The sequence below is a fragment of the Telmatherina bonti genome (genome assembly GCF_933228915.1).
Source record: "Telmatherina bonti genome assembly, chromosome: 8".
Lineage (NCBI taxonomy): Eukaryota > Metazoa > Chordata > Actinopteri > Atheriniformes > Telmatherinidae > Telmatherina > Telmatherina bonti.
The window spans coordinates 13499394-13525124 of record NC_136626.1 but is presented as its reverse complement, the minus strand read 5'-3'; the positions used below and the strand labels follow the sequence as shown (position 1 = coordinate 13525124).

At 39.7% G+C, this 25731-nt stretch overlaps 1 protein-coding gene across 1 annotated transcript; it reads left to right on the top strand.

Moving 5' to 3' along the window:
• Positions 1-1738: 1738 nt before the first annotated feature.
• On the top strand, positions 1739-18899 carry acsbg2 (acyl-CoA synthetase bubblegum family member 2). Its single transcript, XM_079245035.1, has 15 exons — positions 1739-1868; positions 5220-5355; positions 5845-5954; positions 7533-7804; positions 9420-9508; positions 11656-11776; positions 12071-12151; positions 12240-12389; positions 13201-13377; positions 14177-14358; positions 15030-15272; positions 15358-15575; positions 15732-15871; positions 16210-16456; positions 17185-18899. The coding sequence occupies exons 1-15, from the start codon at positions 1862-1864 to the stop codon at positions 17307-17309; spliced, it is 2298 nt and encodes a 765-aa protein (XP_079101161.1). The 5' UTR covers positions 1739-1861; the 3' UTR covers positions 17310-18899.
• Positions 18900-25731: the final 6832 nt, after the last annotated feature.

Below are 25731 nucleotides of genomic sequence, written 5' to 3'. Positions count from 1 at the left end.
ATCATTCGGCAGTAACAATTGCATAAAAAACCTACACAAAAGATGGGAATATAAATCTGAGCTACAGTTTTATATAAACTAGAAAAAAACACAATTTTGATAGAACTGATGAAAGTCAGTGTGAAAGTCAGGATGGGAGAGAAGATGCTAATGACCAACAATAACCTCAGCGTCGGTTGCATCAGCGGTAAATACATCTTGCTGCATATCGGTGCACTGCACACAGGTGCTCTGAATCAGCCGGCTTATGGGTGTCACGTGATGCTGTGGTGTGGTGGTTGTGTGTTTTCATCTCGCATGGTGATTGGTTCAGAATTGTCTGTCTACAGAGCAGTGATGTCACTAAATGTGCAGTGATGTGAGCATCTGCTCATAGGAGGCTATATTTAAAAATGATGTATATATGTAGGGGATGATCACTTGTTTGTTTTTTGTGTGGTGTTTACAGAATATAAATAATTTTGTATGTTTTGCTAATCGTGAAGTGGAGAAGAAAGTGTGTGGTTTGATATGGAGTTTATAAGGGGGGGGGGGGGGTCATCAATAGCCGTACAGGAATACTGTATTTGAAAGCAGTTAAACATGTTTTTACTGGCAAATTTTTTCTCAGATCTTTAGCACTTTTTTCTTTCTGTTGAAGTATTCTGTTTTGGTGCCACACCAGGCCATGACCCACTAAAACTAGAAGTTCAGGACTGGCTTGTCAGGTTGTGTAAATATGCTAACAACAATGATTTTCGATCACAGCGCTAAAATTAGCTCTGCAAGAATGAAACACACCTCCACAAGTCATACCAGCTCATTGGTAGCTACAACGCTCAACTTTGCATTCGAAATGTGCCTTTTTTATTTAAGATGCAAGCTAAATAAAAATTTCAAATGAGTACAGCAGAGCAAAAAAGACAATATTTGGCACTGATTCTGGACTACAGCTGAACATTGTGGAGTAAAATAGATAGAAAGCATGTGTAGCAGCAGAATAAAAATATAAAGTATCCTTATTCTTTCTTTTTCTAAGTAAATCAGCCACTTTCACAATACAATCACTGATATATTTTCTTTGGTAACTGAAGATCATCCTCAGAGATATTTAACTGGTTGTTTGGCAATAGTTTTTTCAGGTAGTAAAAAAAAAAAAAATCTAAAAAATACAGACAAAAATATATAAATTAATGGGATTGCAGTCCAGTAAATGTTAAGTAAGAATGAGAGAGAAACATTATTGTTTGATATTGTAGGTCACAGGATGTGCTTGCATTGAGCAGGAGGAAGAATTCAGTGTAAAATCATGAAGCTAAGCCAGCACAGCTGCATTAGCTCGACCATTTTCATACATACATGCCCGCTAGTAACCTCCAGCCAGCGCATCTGCAACGTGTATGTGTGTGAGGGAGTATTTCTAGGGGGATGGGCGTGAGTTTCATAGCATCATCTGTCAAGAGAAAATGTGTGTGTGTGTGTGTGTGTGTGTGTGTGTGTGTGTGTGTGTGTGTGTGTTTCCTCACAGCAGCTTCCCCCACCTCCTTCATTTTGGGTTTGCATGACCTTATGTGGAAAATGGGTCTTGTGGTGTGAGCCGTTTCAGCCAATCAGGGTGTGTGTAAGAAGAGGAAGGCGGGGGTGACTGGAGGAAGCCGGCAGGCCTGTCTGGGTGGGGTCTTCAGGGGGAGGAACCAACAGAGCCGGCTGGTGTTTGAAAATGAATGATATGCAGCTCTGGTTGTAGACACAGTGGTCGGTTGGAGTATATGTGTGTGTGTGTGTTTCCCGGAAAACTGAAGCCACAGCTTTTATTGGAAGAAAACCCCAAAAAGAAGACGATTCCAGTGAAAACCAGTGAAAAACGAACTGCTTTCTAACAATGCAATGTGAGTATTTCAGCCTGCTTTGAATTTTTAATCCATTGTGAAAGGAAGTGTGAGGAAGTCCTTCTGTCTTGAATTCCAGACATAATTTTTGGTATGAAACTACTTGGTAATGACAGACAAGAGATAAAGACAGCATTTTTTTCTTCTATATTCCTTGTATTATTGTCACATTTAATATGAATTAAGAAGAATAATGTCTACAGGTTTTCAGCCGTTCTCTTATTTGCCTTGGTATTGATAGTCTTATACTATTTTCAGTGATATAATGAAACTAGTTTTATGTTCAGCTATGAAAGAATAGTATTAAATCTGTAAATGAAAGGATTTTGTACTCTGTATGTGCCTTGGCTGCCTCTGGATAACACAAACAGACCTCATCCTTTGCTAAATGGGTGTAACCCAACCAGATGACTTTAAATTTGACAATGCAGTTTTACTACTACCCTTTCAAGCATTACCTAATTTAATTAAATCTTTCCTAGCTTGAACATATTTGCAAATAGGAATGAAATGATGATACAGTGCAGATGCTGAGGATTACGCCCAGGTGTAAACTGCTTTGCGGCGGGCTGATCTCAGACGCAGCATTAGCCTGACAATTCAGATGATGCTCTCTGTTGATTTGATACAAATTCATCCTACTTTCTTTTGAGCTACAGCAGGAGTTTCCAGTCAGACAAATGATTTAGAGGCTCAAATTGGACAAAGAAATACAAAGCACAAGATTTAGAGACTAGACTGAAGGGAGGGGTGGGGTTTTTGCATGCTATCTGACAAGGGATTAGCCTAACTGAAGTTTACAGGCATGATGCTGGTGTATGCAGGGGGAGTCCTCCTTGGGTTTAGGTAGACGTATTTTAGTTTGAGGACAGAGTTGTGATAGAGCCAAATATGTCTTCTGAACAAGTAAAACTATTTGTTAATCGGCGATGAAACACAAGAGATTTACGCGTTCTTATCTTCCCAACTGTTGCTGCTTTTCCCTTTTTGGGTGGAACAGCTGTTGCTTTGCTCAGCTCTGCTCCACAGCCATAATCCTCTCATGACTGCATGAATGCAGTACTTCTGTGGTGGTGGAAGTTTGTGGAGTGATGGTACATCCACTAGATAATACATTACTAGCCGGTCTATGACTAGCAAAAATGGCAGCACTGCTTCCTGCGCTGTTCATGACTTGCTTCAGCATTTTAAATGCTAATTAACAAAGGCACAATGTGATATTTTATTAATTAAGGATTTCAGAAAACAAGTCATCAGTTAATTTAATACCTTGTTTGGTTCATCCATCTAACAAACATAAAGTAGTTAAAGTCATTACAGCTGAATCTGTAAAGGGAAAAAATATTTTGTTTGTGTATTTGGGTGTTTAGAGAATTATTTGAAGTGGGAAAGCCCTAAATGTCCCACTGTTGATATAAGGAAACTACTGCTATAGAAGAAACCGAAAGTGATAATTCAACATTGCAGGCAGGGGATTATATCTGAAGGGAACTTTGGGGGGTAATGCTACAGCTATTTTCAGCACCAGACAGGAACTACAGGGATATCTGTTCAGAGACATGTTTAAGACATTTTAACATGTCCCCCCCCCCCCCCCCCCCCCCCATTCTCTTCCAAAGACCATAACAAAGTTGGGGACCACAGAAATAGGAGGAGGGGGATTTTTCCCTTTTTTAACGTCTGCCCCAGATCTTCCTCCACATGCCTGACCCCCCACCCTCATCCATGCACGGCTGTATCCCTGCAGAATCTCTGACTGTATTTGTAAGAAGAGCTAAAATATGTGTCTGGACCCTCCTCAGGGCGAGCAGGTCCCCACTCGATAAAGGTGGGCTTTCTCTCGCAGGAGCACATTGAGGTGAAGGCCTCTGGGCTCAGAATGTAGCGAATGTATTTAAAGCACGGGCTTGGATGATATCATGTATGAAATATTCCATTTAACCTGTTTTTGTAATTACACACGAGAGGACGGGTTTGTTTGGAAAAGGTGCGTCAAACACAGAAGGCTGCAGGAAAATATTTTTGTTCCTGCTCTCTGACCTCTCTTAAACCTGCTTCTTTCCACTTACCGAAGCTTAATTGTTCGTGACAGATGAGGCATGATACTGTGCTTCCACAACAGGCAGACTGGTATGCGCTGTCAGTCCCCTTAAATAAACAGGCCGAACCTGTGATCTGGTCGCAGCGCAGCAATGACCGTGGCTTGAATGACAAACAGGGGTGTGAGTTTGGGTGGGTGAGTTGTGGTGGTTTAATGTTCAGGTCTTCATTTCTGTGATGAAGCAATACAAACAAAAGTACTGACCTGCAACATTTCTAAAACACCACTGCACCATCTTACATCACTTTTAGATCAAGTCTGAACAGATTAAAATCCACCTACCTCTGTCCACTTTTCTACATGCCATCTTTCAGCTTTGTGTTGTAGGATTTAGTTAATGATCAAGTTTTCTTCTATCAGTGTGGCTTTTGCCTCATTTAGAAATGTCTCTTGTTGACTGAACACTTGTTGACTGAACACTATCACAAAAGACGGATCATTGTTTGTGGACAAACAGTGTTATCTCTATGACTGCCATGCACCTTATGCTCCTCTGACTTTGCGATACAAATTTGATGAACAGAACAGCACACGCTATATTTAACAGCTCATAAAGTCAGTCATAAACACCCTTCTTCTAATTCCTCCTTTTTCATTTGTTTCTGCACCACATAGTGCATCCTTTCATTATTCATTCAGAGTTCTGTCACCACATTATGATCCCTATCTTCCTCAGTCTGTACGTTAATGTTGGAGCCAAATGCATTATTTTACATTTTTATAATTTAGTTAAAAGATTTTATGATGACCTCTTTATGATCTCTATCTTCAGCTTTTTGTCAGTACGTTGAATTTTAAGAACTAATTTTATTTGTAAGTCAGAAAGCATGAAGATGTGTGAACATGACCCTGACCACAACTACTGGGGTATGCTATGTGGCCCTTTGCCGGCAACACTGACATGTTAGTTTTTTATGGTAACAAGCAGCTGCTGTGACACCAAAATGTTATTTTGACTGTGTAGTAGTTAGTTGACATGGCTTTTTCTTTTCCTTCTGTCTGCGTCTGATAATATCAATGCATATGCAGATGAGACCAGAAATATTTCTTTTCCTGTCCTTAAATGCAAATGCTTACCAAGCAAATTTCCAAGACGAAGAAAAACATAAAAATTTTAAAAATTAAAGAATTATAAATAGTCCAGGTGAGACTTAAGTGCATTTTTTTCAACCCATCATATCAGGTGCTCTAATACTTGTGATAAGAGTGCCTCTGATCTTTTAACAAGCCGTGGCGCTCCTCTCTTCCAGTGACAGCGTGTGAGCCCACCTCCATGTCTGAGGCCGTGGTAATGGAGCCTTCTCAGACAAGCGGCGTCCTGGACTTATCCTGCGGTGCAGGAGACAGCGCTGCTTCCTTTGATGATGGCGCGGTGGACCCGGCAAAGTACGCAAACACACATGCATGCTGCGCTGAAAACTGGCTGCTTTTCTCTTATTAAAACAAAACACATTCAACTTTTTCCGACTTCTTGTTTAAAAATCTTTTTAAAAGAGAAAAAGGGAAGATGTTGGAAACGACTTTCCTGGTGTTAGATGTGGTTTATGTCATTTTGTTGGCTCAGCAACAACTAAGTTGTGTGTTTGGTCCATGACATCAGAAAAGCCAAAGAGATTATCGGAGTCCAGGTTTCAGCAGTGGTTTCCATCATTTTTATAAGTCACCTTGATATTATTTTCAAACTGCTGAAGTATCCTGCAGTCGAGGTGAGTCATTTTTATGTGCTATCATGATGATGAAGGCTGCTACTTTTCCCCTCATGACTCATCACAGGGTCACATTTCTCCCCCCAGTTTTCCTGTTAAATCCAGACTTATCACTTTGGGAATTTACTCTCTTGTGTGTTGACATGCTTTTCCCCTTCCTGTTCTTTAGTGAGTCTTCCGAGGAAGAGTCCACTGTGGAAAGGGAGGAGGAGGTTGCAGTCACCAGCAGCACGACGACTCCGGAGCTCCAGGCTGAACAGAACTCAAACACACAACAAGGTGAGGGCTGAAGGAAAGGCACAGCATGTTTGTTCTGTCTTGGTTCCTTCTGGTACGTCAGCATTAGTGAGGGTGGAGTTGCTGCTTTTGAACAATACTTAATGTGCAAATGTACTATTATGCTGTAATGTTGCTTGTAATCACCGTGCTCGTTCTTCTTGTTGAAGTCAGCGTTTGTGACTGAACTTTTTTCCAGAGGAAGCAGAATCCACATTCTTTGGCAGAACTTTGCTTCCTCTTTCTTTTAAACTCAGCTTAAACACTTTCCTTGGAAGAAAAAAATCTTGGTACATGTTGAACCTGTAACTATAAATTACACACACACACACACACATATCTATATATATATATATATATATATATATATATATATATATATATATATACCAGATACATATTTAGCATTGGAATATTTCCCCATTAGCCAGCCTGCTGATAACCAGCTGGGCCTTCAGTCATAAATCTACTGTATGACTCCTCTTTATGTCCACATCCTGCTGGCTGTAGGGCCTATAACCCATCTGTTTTTCTTACTGTAAAATCCCCTCCTGAGAAAAAGTAGTTCCTCGCAGTGGTTTTGTGCTGATTGCTTCGGTTGTGCACGTAACCTGCTCATAAGAAGTTTGCAAAATTGCTGAATAAGTCAAAAAGTAGGTTTAGAAAACAGAAGTATGTTGCTGAGACAAGTGCAAACATTACAAATAATATCTTGTTTTTAGGTGTAAACAACAAAAATTGCACCAAAAATGTTGCTAATTATTCATTACTGCAAATGTAAAACACCAAACCAGGATGATGGTCTGTCAGCGCTGATGGAGGCTGAGAGTTTTGACATTTTTGTTCAAATTTGTTTCTACTTTGCATTAAGAATGTGCACAGTACTGTTTCCTGATGTTCCACAAGTGATATAAGTATAAAATGACAACTAATAAAACAGATCAATCTCAGTAGAAAACATCAAACGAACATTCATTATAAATTGATGCCTAATATAACAAAATGGAACAATTATTTTATTGTAATCCATTTATATAAGTCTAAAATAAAAGTGTGATTTTATGTTTATAATTATAACACTCCAGCTTTTCATTTATTTACATTAAAAAAATACCACGACAAATTGGTTAAGAAGCTATCAGCTAAAACACAATACAAGTTCACTGTTGCACAAGAGCTACAAGAGTCATGTGAGAAACTTTTGGTCTTTAAAGCCCACACAGTTCATGCGACGATGAATGAATGATCTTTAAAGTAATAACCTGCTATCGCAGCTGTTTTGCCAACTTATAGTAGTTTCATTCCTTTCACTCTCGGCGCCTGAAGCTTGTTTATAACTTTGTGTCACATGATAACTGGTATGTAGCTCGGCAATGCTGCAAATACAAGATGCTTTCTTTTTCTTTTTTCTTTTTTTTAAGCTCAAACTGAGATTAAAGGAACAGGATATCGTAGCAGTCATCAAGTTCATCTTCTTGGAAAAAGCAAAGGAGAAAATATTTGTTCCTGAGGCTCTTTTTTTTTTTTAAATCATTATTATTAAAAAGTTTCTTAATTGTTTCTTTGAATATCACTTTTCAGTGAATTCCCAGCGTCCAGACTCCCTGTCGGTGCCAGCGGCAACAGAGTCATGTCTGTGGACATCACAGCGGGATGGAGAGGTGAAACTCAGGATTGGCGACTCCGGTGTGGCGGCTGAGACGCCTTTGACTGTGAACGAGATGTTCGCCTCAGCCGTGAAGCGCTTTGGTGACTACACAGCTCTGAGCTGGAAAGAAGGAGAGCAGCTAAAAACCCTAAAATACAAAGACTACTACCAGGCCTGCCGCACCGCTGCCAAGAGCTTCTTAAAGGTAGTTTTCTTTAGGTTTTTTTTTCTTTGGTATGAATGAAAGGATTCAACCTGTTTATTGTTTATCTTTCTCTGTTCACCCTGTTTTATTCCATTCTTTGACTTTTTAACAATGAGCTGCTTCCTGGTGTTTTTATAGCGATATAAACTGAAAGTGTTTGGGTTTCAGACAGAATACCATCCCTGAATATGACACGTTTAGCTGTAGGACCATGTTGCACCATTTCCTGACATTATAGAGACAAAAAAAACTCATAAAAGAAATAATAATTTTAGATTAAATATTAATGAAAACAGGTGATTTTACATCTAAATGTGTGTGAAATGTAAAACAAGGACATACAAGTAGATTCTGCATACAAGAAATTAAAGTAAAAAGTTTTAGTTCTCCTAGAATTTAATGCATTCATACATTTTAAGGTTAATTACCTCGTTGTGTTGTAGCTTGTAACTTTGATCATAGCCGATCTGCTGATGCTGTTGAGCTTTGTAAACACTGTGGCTCCCGACACCTTTTGCAACACAAACTGGTTTTACTGCACCATCTCATTGCATTAACAATTCATACTGGTTTGGAAAGTGTGCTGTGCTTTTGTAAATCATACTCGATATAAAATGGAGTGGTTGACATTATACCGGCGTAATAAAACAGCCTTTTTTTATAAAACAAGCAGGCTTTTAGCTCATTTAGCCATAAGACTGACGAAGACCAGTTGATCTGAGAGGAATGAAAACGGTTCCCAGTCTGAAAGCAGTTTAGGTGTATTTTCCCAGATGTGGGACAGTTGGATAGAAACAGATGGAAAACACAGCAGCTTGACTTGGAAGTCGAGCAGCGTTTTTAATCTGTTTGTCTGCTAAACCTAAACATCAGTTTTCAGTAGTGTAATAAAATTTCTGCTCAATGAAGGTAAGTTTGCTTATAGTTTATGGGCTTTTGTGCATTTGATTTTATTCCAAGTCGGTGAAGACAACACTCAGCTTGGCAGAAAAGAGCTGAAACGAAAGGCAGACAGATGCAGCTCAGGACAAGCTTCAGCTGTTTGTACAGGACACTGCCTGTTATTGTTTGCTGTGACACTCAGCAGAGTTAGTCAGCATGGAGACTCGTTCCGACTCGTGCACCGACTTACGCAGATCACGTATCTCTCTGTGCATATACACACAAGCTAACCCCACTCTGACACCACCACTTGTGCAGAATCATGTACAGGAACTCAACATTTTTTAAGCCATTCTATTGTAAAGCTCAACAAAGGACACTGAAGGCTCGCTGATTTTAAACAAAGTGTGTGTTTGCATTACGCCAGACTCAAACCACATTTGACTATAATGTCTACTTCCATAGTAACTGCTGCCATGGTAATGCAACCGTGATCTTTATGTAGATCTGCACAACACAGAAAAACTGGAAATATTAATGTCACAACTCAACTTCACTCTGTCCATCAGTTGCATAAACGGCATTAGAAAAAGTTAATGAATGAAGAAACAACTGCATCATATCAGAATATTCTTTACCAAACTATAAACTGTGTCCACCAGAGTCTGCCTGCACTGTTGTTATTGATTGTTAGTAAGATTATCACTGGTTAAACGTGTGCATTTCTCTGCAGCTTGGTTTGCAGCGCTACCACGGCGTGGGCATCCTGGGCTTTAATTCTGCTGAGTGGTTCATCGCTGACATTGGAGCTATTTTGGCAGGGTGAGTTACTTTTTTTTTTTTTTTTTAAAATACCTGACCGTCAGTGACGCAGTCAAATTTTTTTTTTTTTTTTTTTTTTTAAATACCTGACCGTCAGTGACGCAGTCACTTTTTTTTTTTTTTTAAATACCTGACCGTCAATTTTTTCTGAGTGTTTTGTTCTCCAGAAAAAGATGTCTGGGTTCATCACAGGTTTGCGTCAGTGTGCATGTGCACATCACTGAGTGACATACACCGAGACCTGAAATATCAGGATGCCAGAAAGAAAGTTTTGGTGTCATGCAGTTTTGCACGTAGTTTCTTAGCTTGTGGAAGTCTTTATAGATCAAATGAGTTATTGCAGCAGTGTGCTACACACACACACACACACACACACACACACCGGAGTGCTAGGAACTGACTGAGTGCATTAACTCAAGAATAACTTGACTTTGTAGAAGCTTTAAGTGGGACATTTCAAGTTACATCATGCTTCTCTCTCAGAAATGTTTTAGTTTTAACAGCATTATTGGTTCAAAGGAAAAATGTTGGGAAAAAATTTAAAATGACACATCTTTAAGTTATTTGGTTGATTAACAACAGATTTCCACCTTCAACCCCCAACATGACTTCATGAGAACAACTTTGAGCTCTGTGGGTGTAAAAAAACTGAATTGGATTATTTGTTTATCAGGGCTGACAATATGCTTTGTCCCGATTTGATTACAATTTTTTTTAATTTTTTTTTTTTCTTTGGGTGCCGATTCGATTTAAATTACAATTCTCACAAATCTTCTATATTGCTGATTTTTGGAGATTTAAAAAAAAAAAAAAAAAAAAAGTATAAAACTGGGGGTTTTTGGGGATTTTTTTTTTTTTGTTTTGTTTTGTTTTGTTTTTTTTTTTGCTCTTTCATTTTTCTTGATTTCAATTAGGAAAAAGCATCACAGTAGCCAGACCATCATTCTAACAAAAAGTCCATTTTAAAATTGTGAATGAAAAAAATCCCGATTTTTGATTCAATTTTCCCACCCCTATTGTTTATACGTTGAGACGCTCCAACCTGCTCTCCCTTAAACAACTACAACAGTGAGGTGATGTTTGCATTAGAAATAAGTCTGATGGCATCACTGACTTCTGACCTGTTGGGTACAGTGATAATATCAAAGTTTTGTTAATTGTCACTGTTATTGATTAATTGTCTTTAAATCTTAGTAATTTCACCCGGCTGGTCACACTGAAGATCAGCACAGCATGGTGTTCATGTGTGCAGAGACATACGGCCGACTTCATGGAGCTTTAGGACATGTACTGATGCTGGATGTGGGTCCAGCAGAGTCCCACAATTTGTGTTTGCTAAATGCTGATGCATCACAAAAGGAATGTAAACCTGTCAAACCACAAATTGTTTTCAGTAAACTCTGAACTAGGCTCATGTTTTTACACACACATACTCTAGCAGAGCGATTATCATGAAATGTGGATATTTGATGAGATGGTCTCTATGTTCACATTCTCGCCACAGATGAGGTGATGAAGATTAGTTTTACCTGAACAAATCAGTCCCAGCTCTATGTTGGCTCACAGTGGTTTTATGGAGTTCTTGAATCCTGTTTCCTACCTGCTGGAGAAAACTTAAACCAGTTTCACAAGACTGGCTGATTGCTTTCATGTTATCTGATACCTGTGTGTAGAATTTTTTTTTTATTATTATAAATGATTAATTTGAAGTTTTCACACACCTGTTTCATTCATTTATTTGCACAAATTCTTAGATCTGAATTTACTATTGCTAATTTTTACTGTAGTGCTCATTAATGTGTATAAACTGCTAGAATACTGCATAATTAGTTAAAACATGCAGGCATGTGTAGCTACTTCTGCTCATTCTTCTGTCTTTCCTGTGTAATTTGTGGTGGATGTTATTGTTAGGGTTCACCTTTACACACAGAGCTTATAACAAAAATCGTTGTGTATCTGATAATCTTAATGAATTTAATTACTTTGGTTATTGTTAATTTGCATAACTTGATCTATTTTTTTTATTCTGTCACAGTAGCACAGCAGGAGACTTTTATCTCTGTGTTGCACTAAATTAAAGGAAGAGCGACAGAGAAACTGTCTCTGGATGCTGAATAAACAAAGTCCACGTGCTCCATCTCTTGCAGAGGGTTTGCTGTGGGGATCTACACCACCAACTCTCCTGAGGCGTGCCAGTATGTAGCAGAAAACAGCAAAGCTAATGTCATTGTTGTGGAGAACCACAAACAGCTGCAGAAAATCCTTCAGGTGAGACGACAGGGATTCATCACATTTTAACTGAAAAACTGAAAAGTCACTAAATATCTGAATAAGATGCTTCTTTCAAAGAAGAGACGGCAAATTAAAAAAAAAAAAAAAAAAAAAATTGCATCAAACAAAAAGACTTTTTCCATTTTATTTCCACTTTTTCTTGTCTGTTTCGGGATACAAATAATTAAAAGAACAATCCTTTGATTGATACAGTATTAGTCAAGGAAAAACTTCCTTCAGTTTTATACTAATACTTGTTTTTTTTTTTTTTTTATTCTTTTCTGGTTCCAGATTGAAGACAAGCTGCCTCACTTGAAAGCTATTATCCAGTATAAAGATGCATTGAAAGAGAAGAGACCAAATCTGTACACGGTGAGCTCATGCTTCATCTACAGGAAGCAAAGCAAGGTTCACAAAGCGCAACAACCTTAATCTGAGTGGTTTTGTTCTCGTTCTGCAGTGGGCAGAGTTTATGGAGCTCGGACGTGACGAGCCCGACGCGCCTCTTGATGCAATCATCTCCAGCCAGAAGCCCAATCAATGCTGCACACTCATCTACACCTCAGGAACCACCGGGCAGCCCAAAGGAGTCATGCTGAGCCATGATAATGTAGGTTATGAGATCCCCGTGAGCAGTCACATGTCTGCAGCCTGACGCTGACAGCAGAAAGTGTTTTCTAACAGGAGGAGCAGATACATGCCGTGTCCCTGTGTTTTTAGGGAGATTTCTTCCTAGAAATCAGAAGGAAATCCAAAACAACTAAAACAACTGTTGTGTGTCAGTTCTCTTTTATACATGGACAAATAAGTTGTTATAGTAAGTAAATAGTCGACTCCCTGCATTTACTCAGGCGCTTTATATGAAAAAATAGACAAAACAAACACAAAAAAAAACCCCACTGGTTTTGGACCTCGTCCTGTTGTCAGGGACAGTTTCCTGTTTACATTTTTGTCTGTTAAATCCGCGAGACCAGTGAAAGCAAAGTACAAGTCTAAAACATGAAAATGAGTTTGTAAAACAGCGGCGTCCAGCTTTGGTCCTCGGGGGCCTTAATCCTGCAGGTTTTTGATGTATCCCTGCTCCAACACACCTGAGTCATTGTGCAGAATATCATAGGACAAACTTTGGACACCACAGGTGTAAAAGAAATTTACAGACATTTGAACACTTGGGATTTTATTCCATGTTTTTATCTGTTTTTTGGAGTTTTCAAATACTGCTTCAGGCACTTCAGGTCTTAATGCTGGTGACACATTTGTAATATTTGCCTTAAACATCCTTACATTTACTTATATTTTCCTATTGTAAGGAATATTTCAATCAGTTCTCCTTAACGTGGCATCAAACTGCGAAGTTTATTCTCAGGAAAATACTGTTAAAGGAGTTGATAAATCATCTGCTTTAATCTGTCTCTGCACAGATAACTTGGACGGCTCTCTCCACCGGCAAACATGTGCACCTCACGGACGCCACTCAGGCGCAGGAGTTGGTGGTTAGCTACCTACCGCTGAGCCACATCGCAGCGCAGATGGTCGACATCTGGGTCACCATGAGGGTCGGAGGAGCGACTCACTTCGCTCAACCAGACGCCTTAAAGGTGAGACTCAACAGCTGCAGGTATATGATCTGAAGATGACACAGACGCATCAGCTCAACATAAAGATGACGTGATATGTAAAAGCATCAGTGTGTGGAGTAGTTTATCAGATTCTTGTCAGAGCAAAGTTTCACTAAAGATCCTTTCTGGGAAGTTGGGAATAAAACAGCGGATTATGGGGAATCTGCTCCATACTGGTGCCTTTCACCAAATTATCAGCTCAGTTTGATGAAGTGGTTTTACTCCCGGTTTCTTTATAAGAGAATGAAAATGAAAAGCTATGCATCTAAAAAGTCAGGTTAAATACTAAGCACATTCATGGTTGGGATGCCAGTAAAGATAGATTTCTGTGTTTAGTAAAACAGGAGGAACAAGTCCAATGGATTGAAAAATCTGCCTCTAAAACGTAAGAGCTTGAAACCTTCCTGCATAATGTACATCGTCCACACCTTGGCACTTTATCTTTGCTGTTAAATATGTTTGGTACACTACGCTGCTGCTTCTCAGGGATTCATTCTCTTTAAAGACGTCTTTTTATTTAAAAACCAGCCAGACACGTTTATTAGTACAATCAAAGTGCATAATTTAGTTGAGCACAGCAGATTAAAAGAAGTCTTCAGGAGCAGATGAAACGGATATCCAGAGGGAAACATGTGACTGTTACACAATAAGAAAAAAGGCCTCTTTGTCTCTGTTTGCAGAACACTCCTTGCAGTGGTAAAAGAAGCCCAAAATGTAACTCCATGTGAGAGTTTCTGTTAAAAACTAATAAATGCACCATTTTAATGTGTTTTGTCAGGGTTCGCTGGTGAACACTTTGAAGGAAGTGCGTCCCACAGCCTTCATGGGCGTCCCACGTGTCTGGGAGAAGATGCAAGAGAAGATGAAGTCTGTCGGAGCAAAGTCTTCAACCGTACGCAGGAAAGTGGCCGCTTGGGCCAAAGATGTGGGTCTACAGACTAACCTGACCAAGATGAACCAGTATGTACATCTTATCTAATTACAGCTACATTTAAGCAGTTTAACCTTTTCATGCATCGTGGTCACTATAGTAAAAAAAAAATCTGTGTACAAGCTTTTTTTTTCTTTGCATGTTTATAAATGAGGATGGTATATTTGTAAATGATCCACTTCAGTGGATGTTAGTCATCCAATACATCCCCACTCACTGAAGAATAAAGATATAACTGGACCTAAAAGTATACACTGTCATTACACAAGTTTGCCTTTGTGATAAATAGGAAACCGATAGCTATATTTTATCAACTATTTACATAGTGAAATTATTATATCATTTTATACATATTATATAGAATACATTAAAATAATCAAATATACTAAATTTAAAATATCACTAATAAACAAAAAAAAGTATTGCATATGTATTTTTTAAAAAAAAAAAAGTTCACTTTGTCTTTATTCATGCATTTAGATTTAGTCTCTTTTCTGGCATTTTACTTTTTTATCCTCTGTACTTCTATCGTATGTGAAACCACGGCTGTTTTTGTGATTCAGTTGGAATTGATTGCATTATTTCTGAGTCTCCAGACATACATTTAAATGAAACAAATTGTACTTTGCAACTCAATATTCGACCATCTGCTTGATTTGTTGTCTGACTGGAGCATTTTTTAAATTTTGTTTCCCCTCAGAAATGCAGCAGCTGGCCGCGCTCCGTTCAGCTATCACCTGGCCAAGAAGCTCGTGTTCAAAAAGGTGCGCAAGGCCCTGGGATTGGACCGCTGCAACAAGTGCTACACCGGTGCTGCCCCCATCACCAAAGACACCCTGGAGTTTTTCCTCAGTCTTGACATTCCTCTGTATGAACTCTACGGCATGAGCGAAAGCACTGGACCTCACACCATCTCACGGCCCGAGGCCTTCAAACTTACCAGGTGCGTTTATCTTCTGCTGATGCATTAAATATCAAACACATTGTGCTCATTTATATAAATGTTTTTCATAATTGTTGCTATGCAGTTGCGGTAAAGAGATCCCAGGGTGCAAAACGAAGCTGCACAACCCAGACGAGGAGGGAAACGGCGAGATCTGCTTCTGGGGTCGCCACGTCTTCATGGGTTACCTCAACATGCCCGACAAGACCGAGGAGGCTCTGGATGCAGAGGGTTGGCTGCATTCAGGTGACCTGGGAAAACACGATGACAACGGGTTCCTCTTCATCACTGGAAGAATTAAAGGTATCCCTCACTTCTAATCAGGAGAAATTGTGGCTGAAATATCAGTTGTTGTTTTTTTTTACTTGTATATTTTAGAACTTTTAACGACCCAGTAAGGGATTAGTGTTTATTATCGATCATCTAAGGGATCTTCTTGTTCCACATGATTGTCTACAGAGCTCATCATCACTGCCGGAGGTGAGAACATCCCTCCCGTTCCCACTGAGGATGCTGTGAAAGAGGCCTTACCACTGGTTAGCAACGCCATGCTGATCGGAGACAAGAAGAAGTTTCTCTCCATGCTGCTTACCATTAAGGTAAAACTAAAACCCCTCAGTGGATACAGTAAGAGGTAAACTTTATTGTGTAGATAACATGGAAAGTAACTGGCTGCTGCAGAGTGGTGCGTATCAGAGAGGCTTTCAACATTGTAAACCTCCTGGGTTTATTGTCTAATCTCAGATCGTGTCTCGTCATGGCCAATTTCAAAATGAGCCGCAGTAGAAGAAGCGCTGACCTTTCACAATGTTAAACGCTGCCATCTGCTGGACATTTATGGAAACAGCACAGCCAAGTTTGCAAGCCTTTTTGTGGGACGTGAACTTTTATGTTTGGGAATAAAGTAAATAAAGCATCCTGGTTTTTCTCCCTGCAGTGCCAAGTAAACCCAGAAACCGGCGACCCCGAGGACGAGCTGACACCAGAATCTATGGAGCTCTGCAGGAAGCTGGGCAGCAACGCCACCCGCGTCTCTGAGATCGCAGGCGATCGAGACCGTGCGATCCACACTGCCATCCAGGAGGGAATCAACCGGGTCAACGAGAAGGCGACTTCCAACGCGCAGCGCATTCAGAAGTGGATCGTCCTGGACCGGGACTTCTCCGTTGGAGGGGGAGAGCTGGGTGAGTCAGACATGAACGTGAGAGGAGCTTAATGTCTGCAAACAAAAATGGATTTTTTTTTCTGTGAGACTTTAATCACATTATTCATGTTTGAGGTGCAAGTAGTGCATAATGTTTTTCTCTCGTATATTAAATTTCAGGGATTATTACAGGTGTGTAGCGATAGTTCCCACCACAATAAATTTTCTATTAAAAAAAAAAAAAAAAAAAAAAAGCTTCCTTGTAGCATGACTTGTCCTTCTAGGCCCTCTGCTGTATCTATTAGCAGTGTCAGTCAGCTGAGACGGAGTTCACTGAACCTTAAAACCTGTATTAATCAAGATTTAGCTCTGATAAAACCGTAGGACTTTTTTAATTAATGGTGCAAACACTTTAAAAAGCAACAGCTTTGACAATCAGACAAAAACAGAGGCACTAAAATAACAAATGCTGTGGGGCTTTTTTGTAAACCTGCATTTATTTATGTTGATTATGTATCTTGTGTGTTGTTTACATCTAATTCTGGCATGTTAGAATAATTTTTTGTGTTTGTGTTAAGTTCTTTCAAGCGTTTCTGTAGCCATTTTAGTCACCAGCTGTCTTCCTGTGCGAGTAGCTTTCCAGTAATGTTGAGCCCCCGCCTGAAGCCTGTGGGTGGCAGTCACACATCACATGCCGTTTTCCCCCGCATGAAAAAACTAACAGCAGTGGTTTGTTTTGTTTTATAACCTCCTTTTTTGGTCCGACAGGTCCAACAATGAAGCTGAAGCGTCCAGTGGTGCTGAAAATGTACAAGGAGCAGATTGACAACTTTTACAGGGAGCAGCCAACTCCAACAACCCAGGACCCACCCAACACACTGCCTCCCAAATAGACCATGCTGCACCTGCAAGCTGATCCAGAAACACTCCACCTCATTAGTCCAAAGTCTCACTGATATTTTGCTCCTGTATAAATATTTTGGGGATTTTTAAAAAAAAAAATTTTTGCCTTAAGTTGTGCTAATTCTGTCTTGGTTGACTTTTGTGATTGTTGTACAGATGAGAAGTGAGAGGAAGCCATTGTAAAATAGCTTTAAGCTTTGGAAAACAGGTTGAGAACAGCTATTTATTTGTATCTCGAGAGGAGCAGCAAGATGAAGTATCAGCAGCAAGTTACATGTAGGAAATGTTTTACTGTAATACTTGAGCTAAAAAGATGGAATTCAAAACAAGAAAAACATTCACAAGCAAACAGGATGTCTTTAAAACTGTAATCAGCATTTATATTTATTTTTGTTTTTGCCAAAGTTTTTGCCAAAAAAAAAGGTAAAAGTGAAGAGGCATCTCTGCAAACACTGCAGATGAACCGTTTCCTGCCGTTTACATGCTTTGTGTTTGTCTTGTTTTTTATTGTGCAAAAGGTTCATCAGCTAAACTTCAAACTGTTTTAAAATCCGACACATGAAGCCATATCTGTTGCTATTTGTATCTTTGTTGTCATACGGTGTGCTGACTTAACGCTGTAATTTTGTGGAATATTGTAAATATGATTTGCCTTTATTGCAGTTCATCTGGCTTTACCTCTCTCTCCAGACAGACTGCCAGCAGTTCCAGCATGTCATGCATTCATTTTTTGCACTCAACATGTAGACATGATGAAATGTAAATAAGCTCGATGACATAAGTTTACTTCAGAATCTATCTGCTGCATACAGCATATTTTTATCAGTCTGTTGCCAAAATGTATACAAAATATTTGTTCATGTGGACGATGCTCTTTTCTGTCTAGAACATAAACCGCTAAAAGAAGTCACTGCATAGCTGATTTGTATGCAGTTATTGTATATAAGCATATTCCAGGTATATGCAGTGTGCGGTTTAAGGGTAGTTGGATGGTTATGGTTCTCTTTAAGTAGCTGAAGTTAAAAGTAAATAAGTAAAATTTATTTACTCGGTTAAAGAAAGGAAATGACGGTGATCCAGAGTGTGTGTGGGTGAGTTTTATCCAGGTTTTGCAGCTCATTTTGAACAAAAGAACTTATATATTTTCTAATATATAAGTTTTGTATTTAGGATATAAAACAGAACAAGCTGTGATTCATCAGAAGCTACATTCTTACAATAAAAGAAAGAACCGTGGTGTTGAAATGTGAACCACCGAGTCCCCATACAGGCGCTGGATTTACCTGAACCTGAAGAGCCGTTGACAATATCAGGGTTTTAAAACAGGGGTGAGCAACTCCGGTTCTCAGTGGCCGCAGTCGTGCAAGTGTTAGTTTCCCGGTTGAAACTCAAGTAGCAGAGTTTTCCAATTACCTATTGATTTGAGTCAAGTGTGTTGCAGCAGGGAAATTCAAAACATTTGCAGGACTGCGACCCTCGAGGACGGAGTTGCACGCCCCTTTTTTAAGATGAAGAAATTCTGCAGACAAAAAGTGAAGCAGGCTTTTTTGTGACAACAGAAATGTGAAGATTTGTGTGATCCGTTCTGAAATAAAAGGTTATTGCAATCATGTCTGGAGATCATCTAGTATGCAGCCACTTCAAGTCAGTGATACCTGTTCATATATTCACAATTATAAGAAACTGTCTAAGAAAGGCAACGTGTGATCATTCGCACCCAAACCATCACTGTGAGGTGGCAAACATCTCCAAGCAGCATTAATGCAAAATGTCTAAACTTTGTTTTGGGACTTTTGTGACAACAGAAATTACTGGAAAGAACAACTTTTTTAAAAATTTAATCACCTTGCACCTCAAATACAGACTTACCATGACTCCGTTTACCTGGAAATGTTTTAGTTAATATGTGAGAAGATCCTGAGATTTCCTTGTAGTCAATAATCCCTTAAACTCCAAGGTTTAGACCCATTTACACACTGGATTTAATGGGAAAGTGTATCCAAACTTTGACTGGTGCCATATTCTAGGTATATCCATTAGTAAGGCCCTTAACTCCCAAGCTGGCCTCACACAGCCACGACCCCCAAGATAACATACAGTGAAACGATCTGGAAGCCTCCAGTTAGAGAAAGGCTTTAATAAATGTACAGAGGAGAAAATGCAGTTGAAATGAATGAAGTGAAAAGATACCACACAGTAGGAAATATCAGAAAGCATATTCTGTTTTGAGAAACCAGACTCAGATGATGCATTTTGAGGTCAAATTCACTGGACCAATGTGCCTACGTGTGCTGCGCTTGCTGAAAATCTTTGCATGTTTTTTTCAAACCCGTAAAATGCATGTGCTTTTTAAAAGTTCCCTAAGATGACTAAAAGTTTCTGCAGTGCTCATTTCGTTAAAACAGTTCACAAGTCTGATGGCGGATCCTCTTTAAAAGCACACACTTTTTTTTTTTTAATGCCATCTGCTCAGCGAGCCCAAACATCAAACATGGAGATATCCATCGCTCCTCCTGCAGTGACATGTCACCATTTTCTACTAATAAAGCCTCTTAGGTTTGACTTAAAATGCAGAGTGACCGACAAGTTCATTGATCAGTGTTTGCCAATAAACATCCCTCCTCATAACAGCATTGTGGCCAACCTGCAGCTTGTCCTTTTAACCCCAAAGATTGCACTGACCACCACATGAACTTCCCATGAACTCTTCACCGGGTCACGCAGCGGTCAATGATCGGACACACGGGGACAACAGTACTTAATGACTTTATTAATAATATGATTTCCAAATAAAAAATAACATTAAAATAACATGTTTAATCCTTGTTAACAACTTGCATCATATGGCCACATGGTGGCATCGCAATGCCAAGTTTTTCTTTTTAAAAATACCAAATTGTTCTTCTGCTATCCAGTTCATTTGTTCTACCCGTTGTTGCTTTGACCACATACATGGAACACATTTCAGACTCAACCCTCCCCTCCCTCCCCCGTCAGCCCCAGTTTAAAAAAAAAAAAAAAAAACCCTAAACCTTTAGAAATACAGACAACCCTGTCCCCTTGTCACAGACACATTATGACACCATTGACACAGGAAACACCCCGTCTGCACATGCCCCCTCCCACCCACCTCCACTCATTTGCAAGGAACCATTTGCTCTTTTGCTTTGTCTGCTAAAGATCCACACAGTAGATAATCTACCTTTGTAGTATCATACACATATATATAATATAGTCTCTGCTGAAATGTTCCACTGTCACAACAGAGTTAGAAAGTGAAGGGACTGCTGCTGTTTTTCTGTCTGTTTTCAATTATATTACAAATTCAGGTTCATAGGATCACCTTTAAAGACCTTTTTTGTTTTGTTTTTTTTGGTCCAATGCATGACTCTAAACACTACAGTACCCATAATCCTCAGCTCAGTTGAGGAAGAAATAGTCTATACATGTAAGAAAGGCAGAAACATAAAATAAAATTAAAAAAAAAAAGAAGCAAATGTTAAAATAATCAAGGCACCATACATGCTAAATTCAATCGAAACTGATCCAAACTGCAGTCACGAGTTTTCACAAAACTTATTTTTACAGCTTGGATGATTCTTGTAGCAATGCATCTTGGGAGTCGTTAAGTTACAGAATATATATTTGTTTTTTTTAGATTTGTTCATATTTTGCACAGGAAACACGGAAGCGGTCAGTCATTTCCCCGTTCCTGGCAAAAAAACAAATGACACTTTTACCTCCAGAACAGCTTCCCTCACTTTGCAACTCTGTATCCTATGGTGCGTTTCTTCATGCTCAAGTTATCCCTAAATCAAGTGACAATGACACTTTCTGTGTGGGTACAGACTCTCCTATGAATGCGTACAAAAAAAATCAGAGCGAGCCGTTCATGACACAAGGAAGAAGAAAATAAAAAGAAACAAAAAACTGGTGTCCTCCCTTCTGGTCCAGTTAGTTGTACTCAAAGCAGAGGGGGGACAACGTTTAGCTCATCCAGCAAAGATTTTCAAACACCAGCTTCTTCGTGTTCAGCTGTCATCGGAGTTCAGATGCACAAAAACATACAGAGAACATTCCCCACAACAACATCAGATTCAACGGGCATGTTTGTGTGTGAAGGATGACAACACATGCCAAAGTAAAGACAATTAAATAACAAAACCAAAAAGGTTGGCAAATAAAAAAAACAAAAGAAAAAACTCAATTCATATTGTATTGCATGTAAATATTGTATAAAATCCTTAAAAATACAGTTTAGGTAACTACTTAAGTACTGAAGTCATCACAGCCAAAAGTGCAGAGGTCCATAAATAAAACATTGACTGTGGATAGACAGAGGGGCTTCGCCCCCTCGCCGCCACCACCAAAAAGGGACTGAATGAGTGCCTGGTCAAAGGTCAGAGTTCATGAACTAGGACTTAAAAGTTCCCACATCGGTGCACAGAGAGGAGGACAGAAAGGAAAAGTTGTTCTTCATCAACTGACGAACACACTCGCATACGTCACTCACACAGCTGCAAAATCACTTCTCAGAAACGCGGCCTGAAGTTCTGTTGACAGAGGCACACCTTGAGGAAAAGAAGGTGGTGTTGGGGGGAGAGGGGAGAGGGGAGGGCAGCAGGAAGGTTTCTGCAGGACACGTAAGGCGGCGTGGATCCAGGTTTTCTTCTCTTCTTTTTAATCTGAGTATCGTTTCCATGCTCAGACATTTACAGTAAAGAGGGTGTGTACACGGGGCTGGACCCCGGGAAAACAGGGCCGAGTGTTAAAGCTATCAGAGCGTCAGAATAAAAATCTGTCAGCAGGAAGATGGGGAGGAAAGCAAGTGGATTACATACTGAAGGACTGCCCCACAGCGGGCTGGTGTGTGTCTGCTTCGTATGTGTGTGTGTGTGTGTCTGAAACCAAGAAGGGCCACAGGAATGAACACGAGGGGCCTGAATCATAAAGCAAGTTGTTTCTGGAGGTTTTGCAGCTGCAGAAAAAGCTAAACTGGTCTCACAAAACTGGCTCTTGGTTGTGTTAATCCACTGCCAGCAGAGGCCAAACGGATCAACGGTAGTGTCACTGATAATATGGTCAAACCGACGGTTACATTTGTTCAGTGTGACAACGAAACACAAGCGACTTACAAAGATAAAAACATTTTTTAAAAAAGGAGGGGATATTTAGTAAATATAAAAAGCACATAAAAATACTTTATAACATTCAAATAATGTAATAATCAAACCTTGAAGTACCTTACAGCAGAAGAGTCGGTGTCATATTGTACAGAGAATACAGAGAAGTGTGTGCTATGTTCATCGATGTGGAACGCTAAAGAGAAAGTTTGTGTACAGTGTGGTTCAGCAAAAGTTATTGCTCATTTCCATGGTTTTAAAAAAAACAAAACTTCTACAATCCTGGCAGATAACCAGTATTTGTTTGGACATCTTTAACTGCATGATGTAAGGCTGCATGATGTAGGGAAAACACAGGAAGTCATTGTTAAATATTACGGTAACAGGACTAGGGATACATCTAAATGGGACGCAGCCCTCATCAACACACCGGTGCTTGTCCTGTTTAAAGTCAAAAGTATTTGCGATAAGTATATGTTGCGCGTGCTGATATTGCCATAATGACACATTTCTAAGATATTCCTCAGTCATTAATTTTCATCAAGTTGTTGAAATTAGTGCAACGTACGCTGCCTGTACTCATGGCGAGTCTGCGAACCCTAATCGTGCCTTTCCATCGTTTTTGATTCAGGGATAAGTGCCTGACATTTATTAACTGTCTCATTCATCCTAATAAGAAAACCGCGCTGAAAACAACTCCACATAATGTTTTCAGTGTTTAGATGTTATTTGTTATGTATGATTGTCACTTTTCAGACCGAGTTGTTGTCCTCCTCAGAACTGCAGTAATGGATCGTCCATGTGAAGACATTTTTGCAGGACTGATCAAACCACCATTAAAAAGGTTTATGTTGATCATGTTGGTAACCGTGGGCAACATGCTTTCCACTATATGTTAGAAATTGGTGGCAATTGTAGCTTTTAGGCCATGTGGATGGCTCGGCAATACAGAGGTGTAGGTATAAGGGATGAAATAGAGAATTCCCTAGTAGACACAGTCTAATTGAACCTGCAGGTATGTTCTCAGCGCCATTTATTTGTCTTAAAGAGATTAAATCAGAATGGAATGATGATGGACAAAGAAAGCCCTCATAAAATGTTGGTGCATATCCCAATGTCCACTTTTAAAGCTAAAAGACAGACCTAAGCCTCAGGTTGGTAGCTTGTTGCCTTATTTGTGACAAGACACTGAAGTGCAAACATGTTAAAAAACAAAAAAACAAAAACTGTTTTGAATCATTGTCCACCACAGAGGACACACAAGTTTATTTACCAGTTGCTTGAGGTTGTGATATAAATCAATATCATCCAGTATCAAAGTATAATTTACGTTTTTTTTCTAACAAAAACATACAATATTTAAAAAGAAAGAGTAACAATGGATAACTGGTTTTGCAACTAAATGATATATTAAGCGTGTAAAGAAAAGAAAATCAATAATGTGCAATGTTGTTTGATGCTTATTAAACCCACTAAGCCACGCAGCTGATGCTCACTGATCTGCTGGTTGTGTTAATGTGATCCAGTTTTGTTAAACCTCCAAAGCGAGTTATCCATAAACAGTGTGACTTCTCAATTCAGGCCCCTGTGAAACACAACTCCAGCCTCTTGGGTGAAAGAAATGTTTTAAAAAGTCTTTTTCTTTGCTTCTTTTTCTGCTTGCATGTCCATTATTGTTGTTGCTGCGTAAGTGCTTGGCATCTACGTATCAAACTCTCCACCATCAGTTCAAACGATTGAAGCTGCTTCGAGAGGGAGCCAGGACCCTTTTTCAACAACACTCTCACAAAACACACAAAGCAAAAACACAGCTGGCACAGCTCTCACTAGAGCTAATTAAACTGAGAAACTACCACAGTCATCTGGTGCTTCCTCTTTAAAAACTAAACCTAATCTCAGAGGGTAAGAAAACAAAGCATGACCACCATCAATGACCAATCACCATCTAGCCGCCTCCATGAACAGAGATATTGATAAAAGGACAACCGCCTTAAAAGACACTGGAAGGGATGGAAGCCATTAAGACAATACTGGATATTCAGGCATCCCAATTAACACTTGTTTCCCCAAGGGGGGTATTGTAGGGGGGGTTGGTCTTGAATCTGTGTGGGCATGACTAACAGACCGCGCACCCCCCCCCCTCACACTGCAAGTTGCAGAAAAAGGCACTAGAGTGGGGCTGTTGCTAGCCATAGAAAAGTAAGAGTGATATACATTCATAGCTTAACCGCAGTCTGGGAATAAATACACAAAATGCACTTGTAGAAAAATAAAAAGTAAAAAAGCGTGGCCCCCTATTTTACTCTCATTTTTGGATTCTGGGAAACAAGTATGGCTACTTTTTCACGGCTTTTTAAACCCACCCTCCCCTACCCACCACCTAGAAGGCAACTCGGAGTGATCCTCCATCGCTCTGGTTGCGAGCAGTCGAGCCCTTTCATGCACGCCATTATAGGGTATAAGGGAGGATGAAGGGGGGGGGGGGGGGGTAGTAAGGGGCCTTTTTGAGGGAGGGAGGGGGAGTTGTTGGTAGGAGGTCAAGGCTCAGCTTTCAGTGTGAGGAAGCGGAGGGGAAACTCAACAGAACAAGTCTTCAGATGTTCAGACATCAGAAAAACCTCAGCAGAGTCTCACGCAGACACACAGCAGACATCTCAGTGTTTTCATGTACAGTGAAGTGGAAGAAGCAGAGAGAAGAATGTATGTGTGTGTGTGTGCATCTGGGTAACACTTCACTTCAACCCCCCTTTTTACACGTACAAGCACTTTAAACAAAACTTTTTACAATTTAATGTACTTCCTGACAACTTCTCCACTAAAGACCTTTTATTTTAAACACATTTTTAGCCATTATGTGTTTAAACACCGACCCAGATGTTTGTGGTCACTTGAGGAGCTCAGTTAAGGTTGCTTTAAGGGTTAATTATAAGTGATTACACAGTGTGTATCAGTGTGTGTCTTTCACATGTGATTCTGTTCAACTAAACTTTTCTTCTTTTTCTGACCAGCATGTCTGCTTCCAGCTATACTGAAGTGTGTTCTAATAGAGGTAATGCTAAATGGTGTGTGTGTGTGTGTGTGGGGGGGGGGGGGGGGGGGGGGGGGGGGCTAGCAGAGTCAAGTGCAAACTAAATGCAAATTTGTTGGCATGTATGTGTGTGTTTGAGGAAGGAACTGAACCAGCTGTTCATGCTCAAGTTTAACAAACAAAGAGAATTGAGTAACCACAAAGACAACATCTCTTTAACCTCAGCAGACACACACACACACACACACACACACACACACA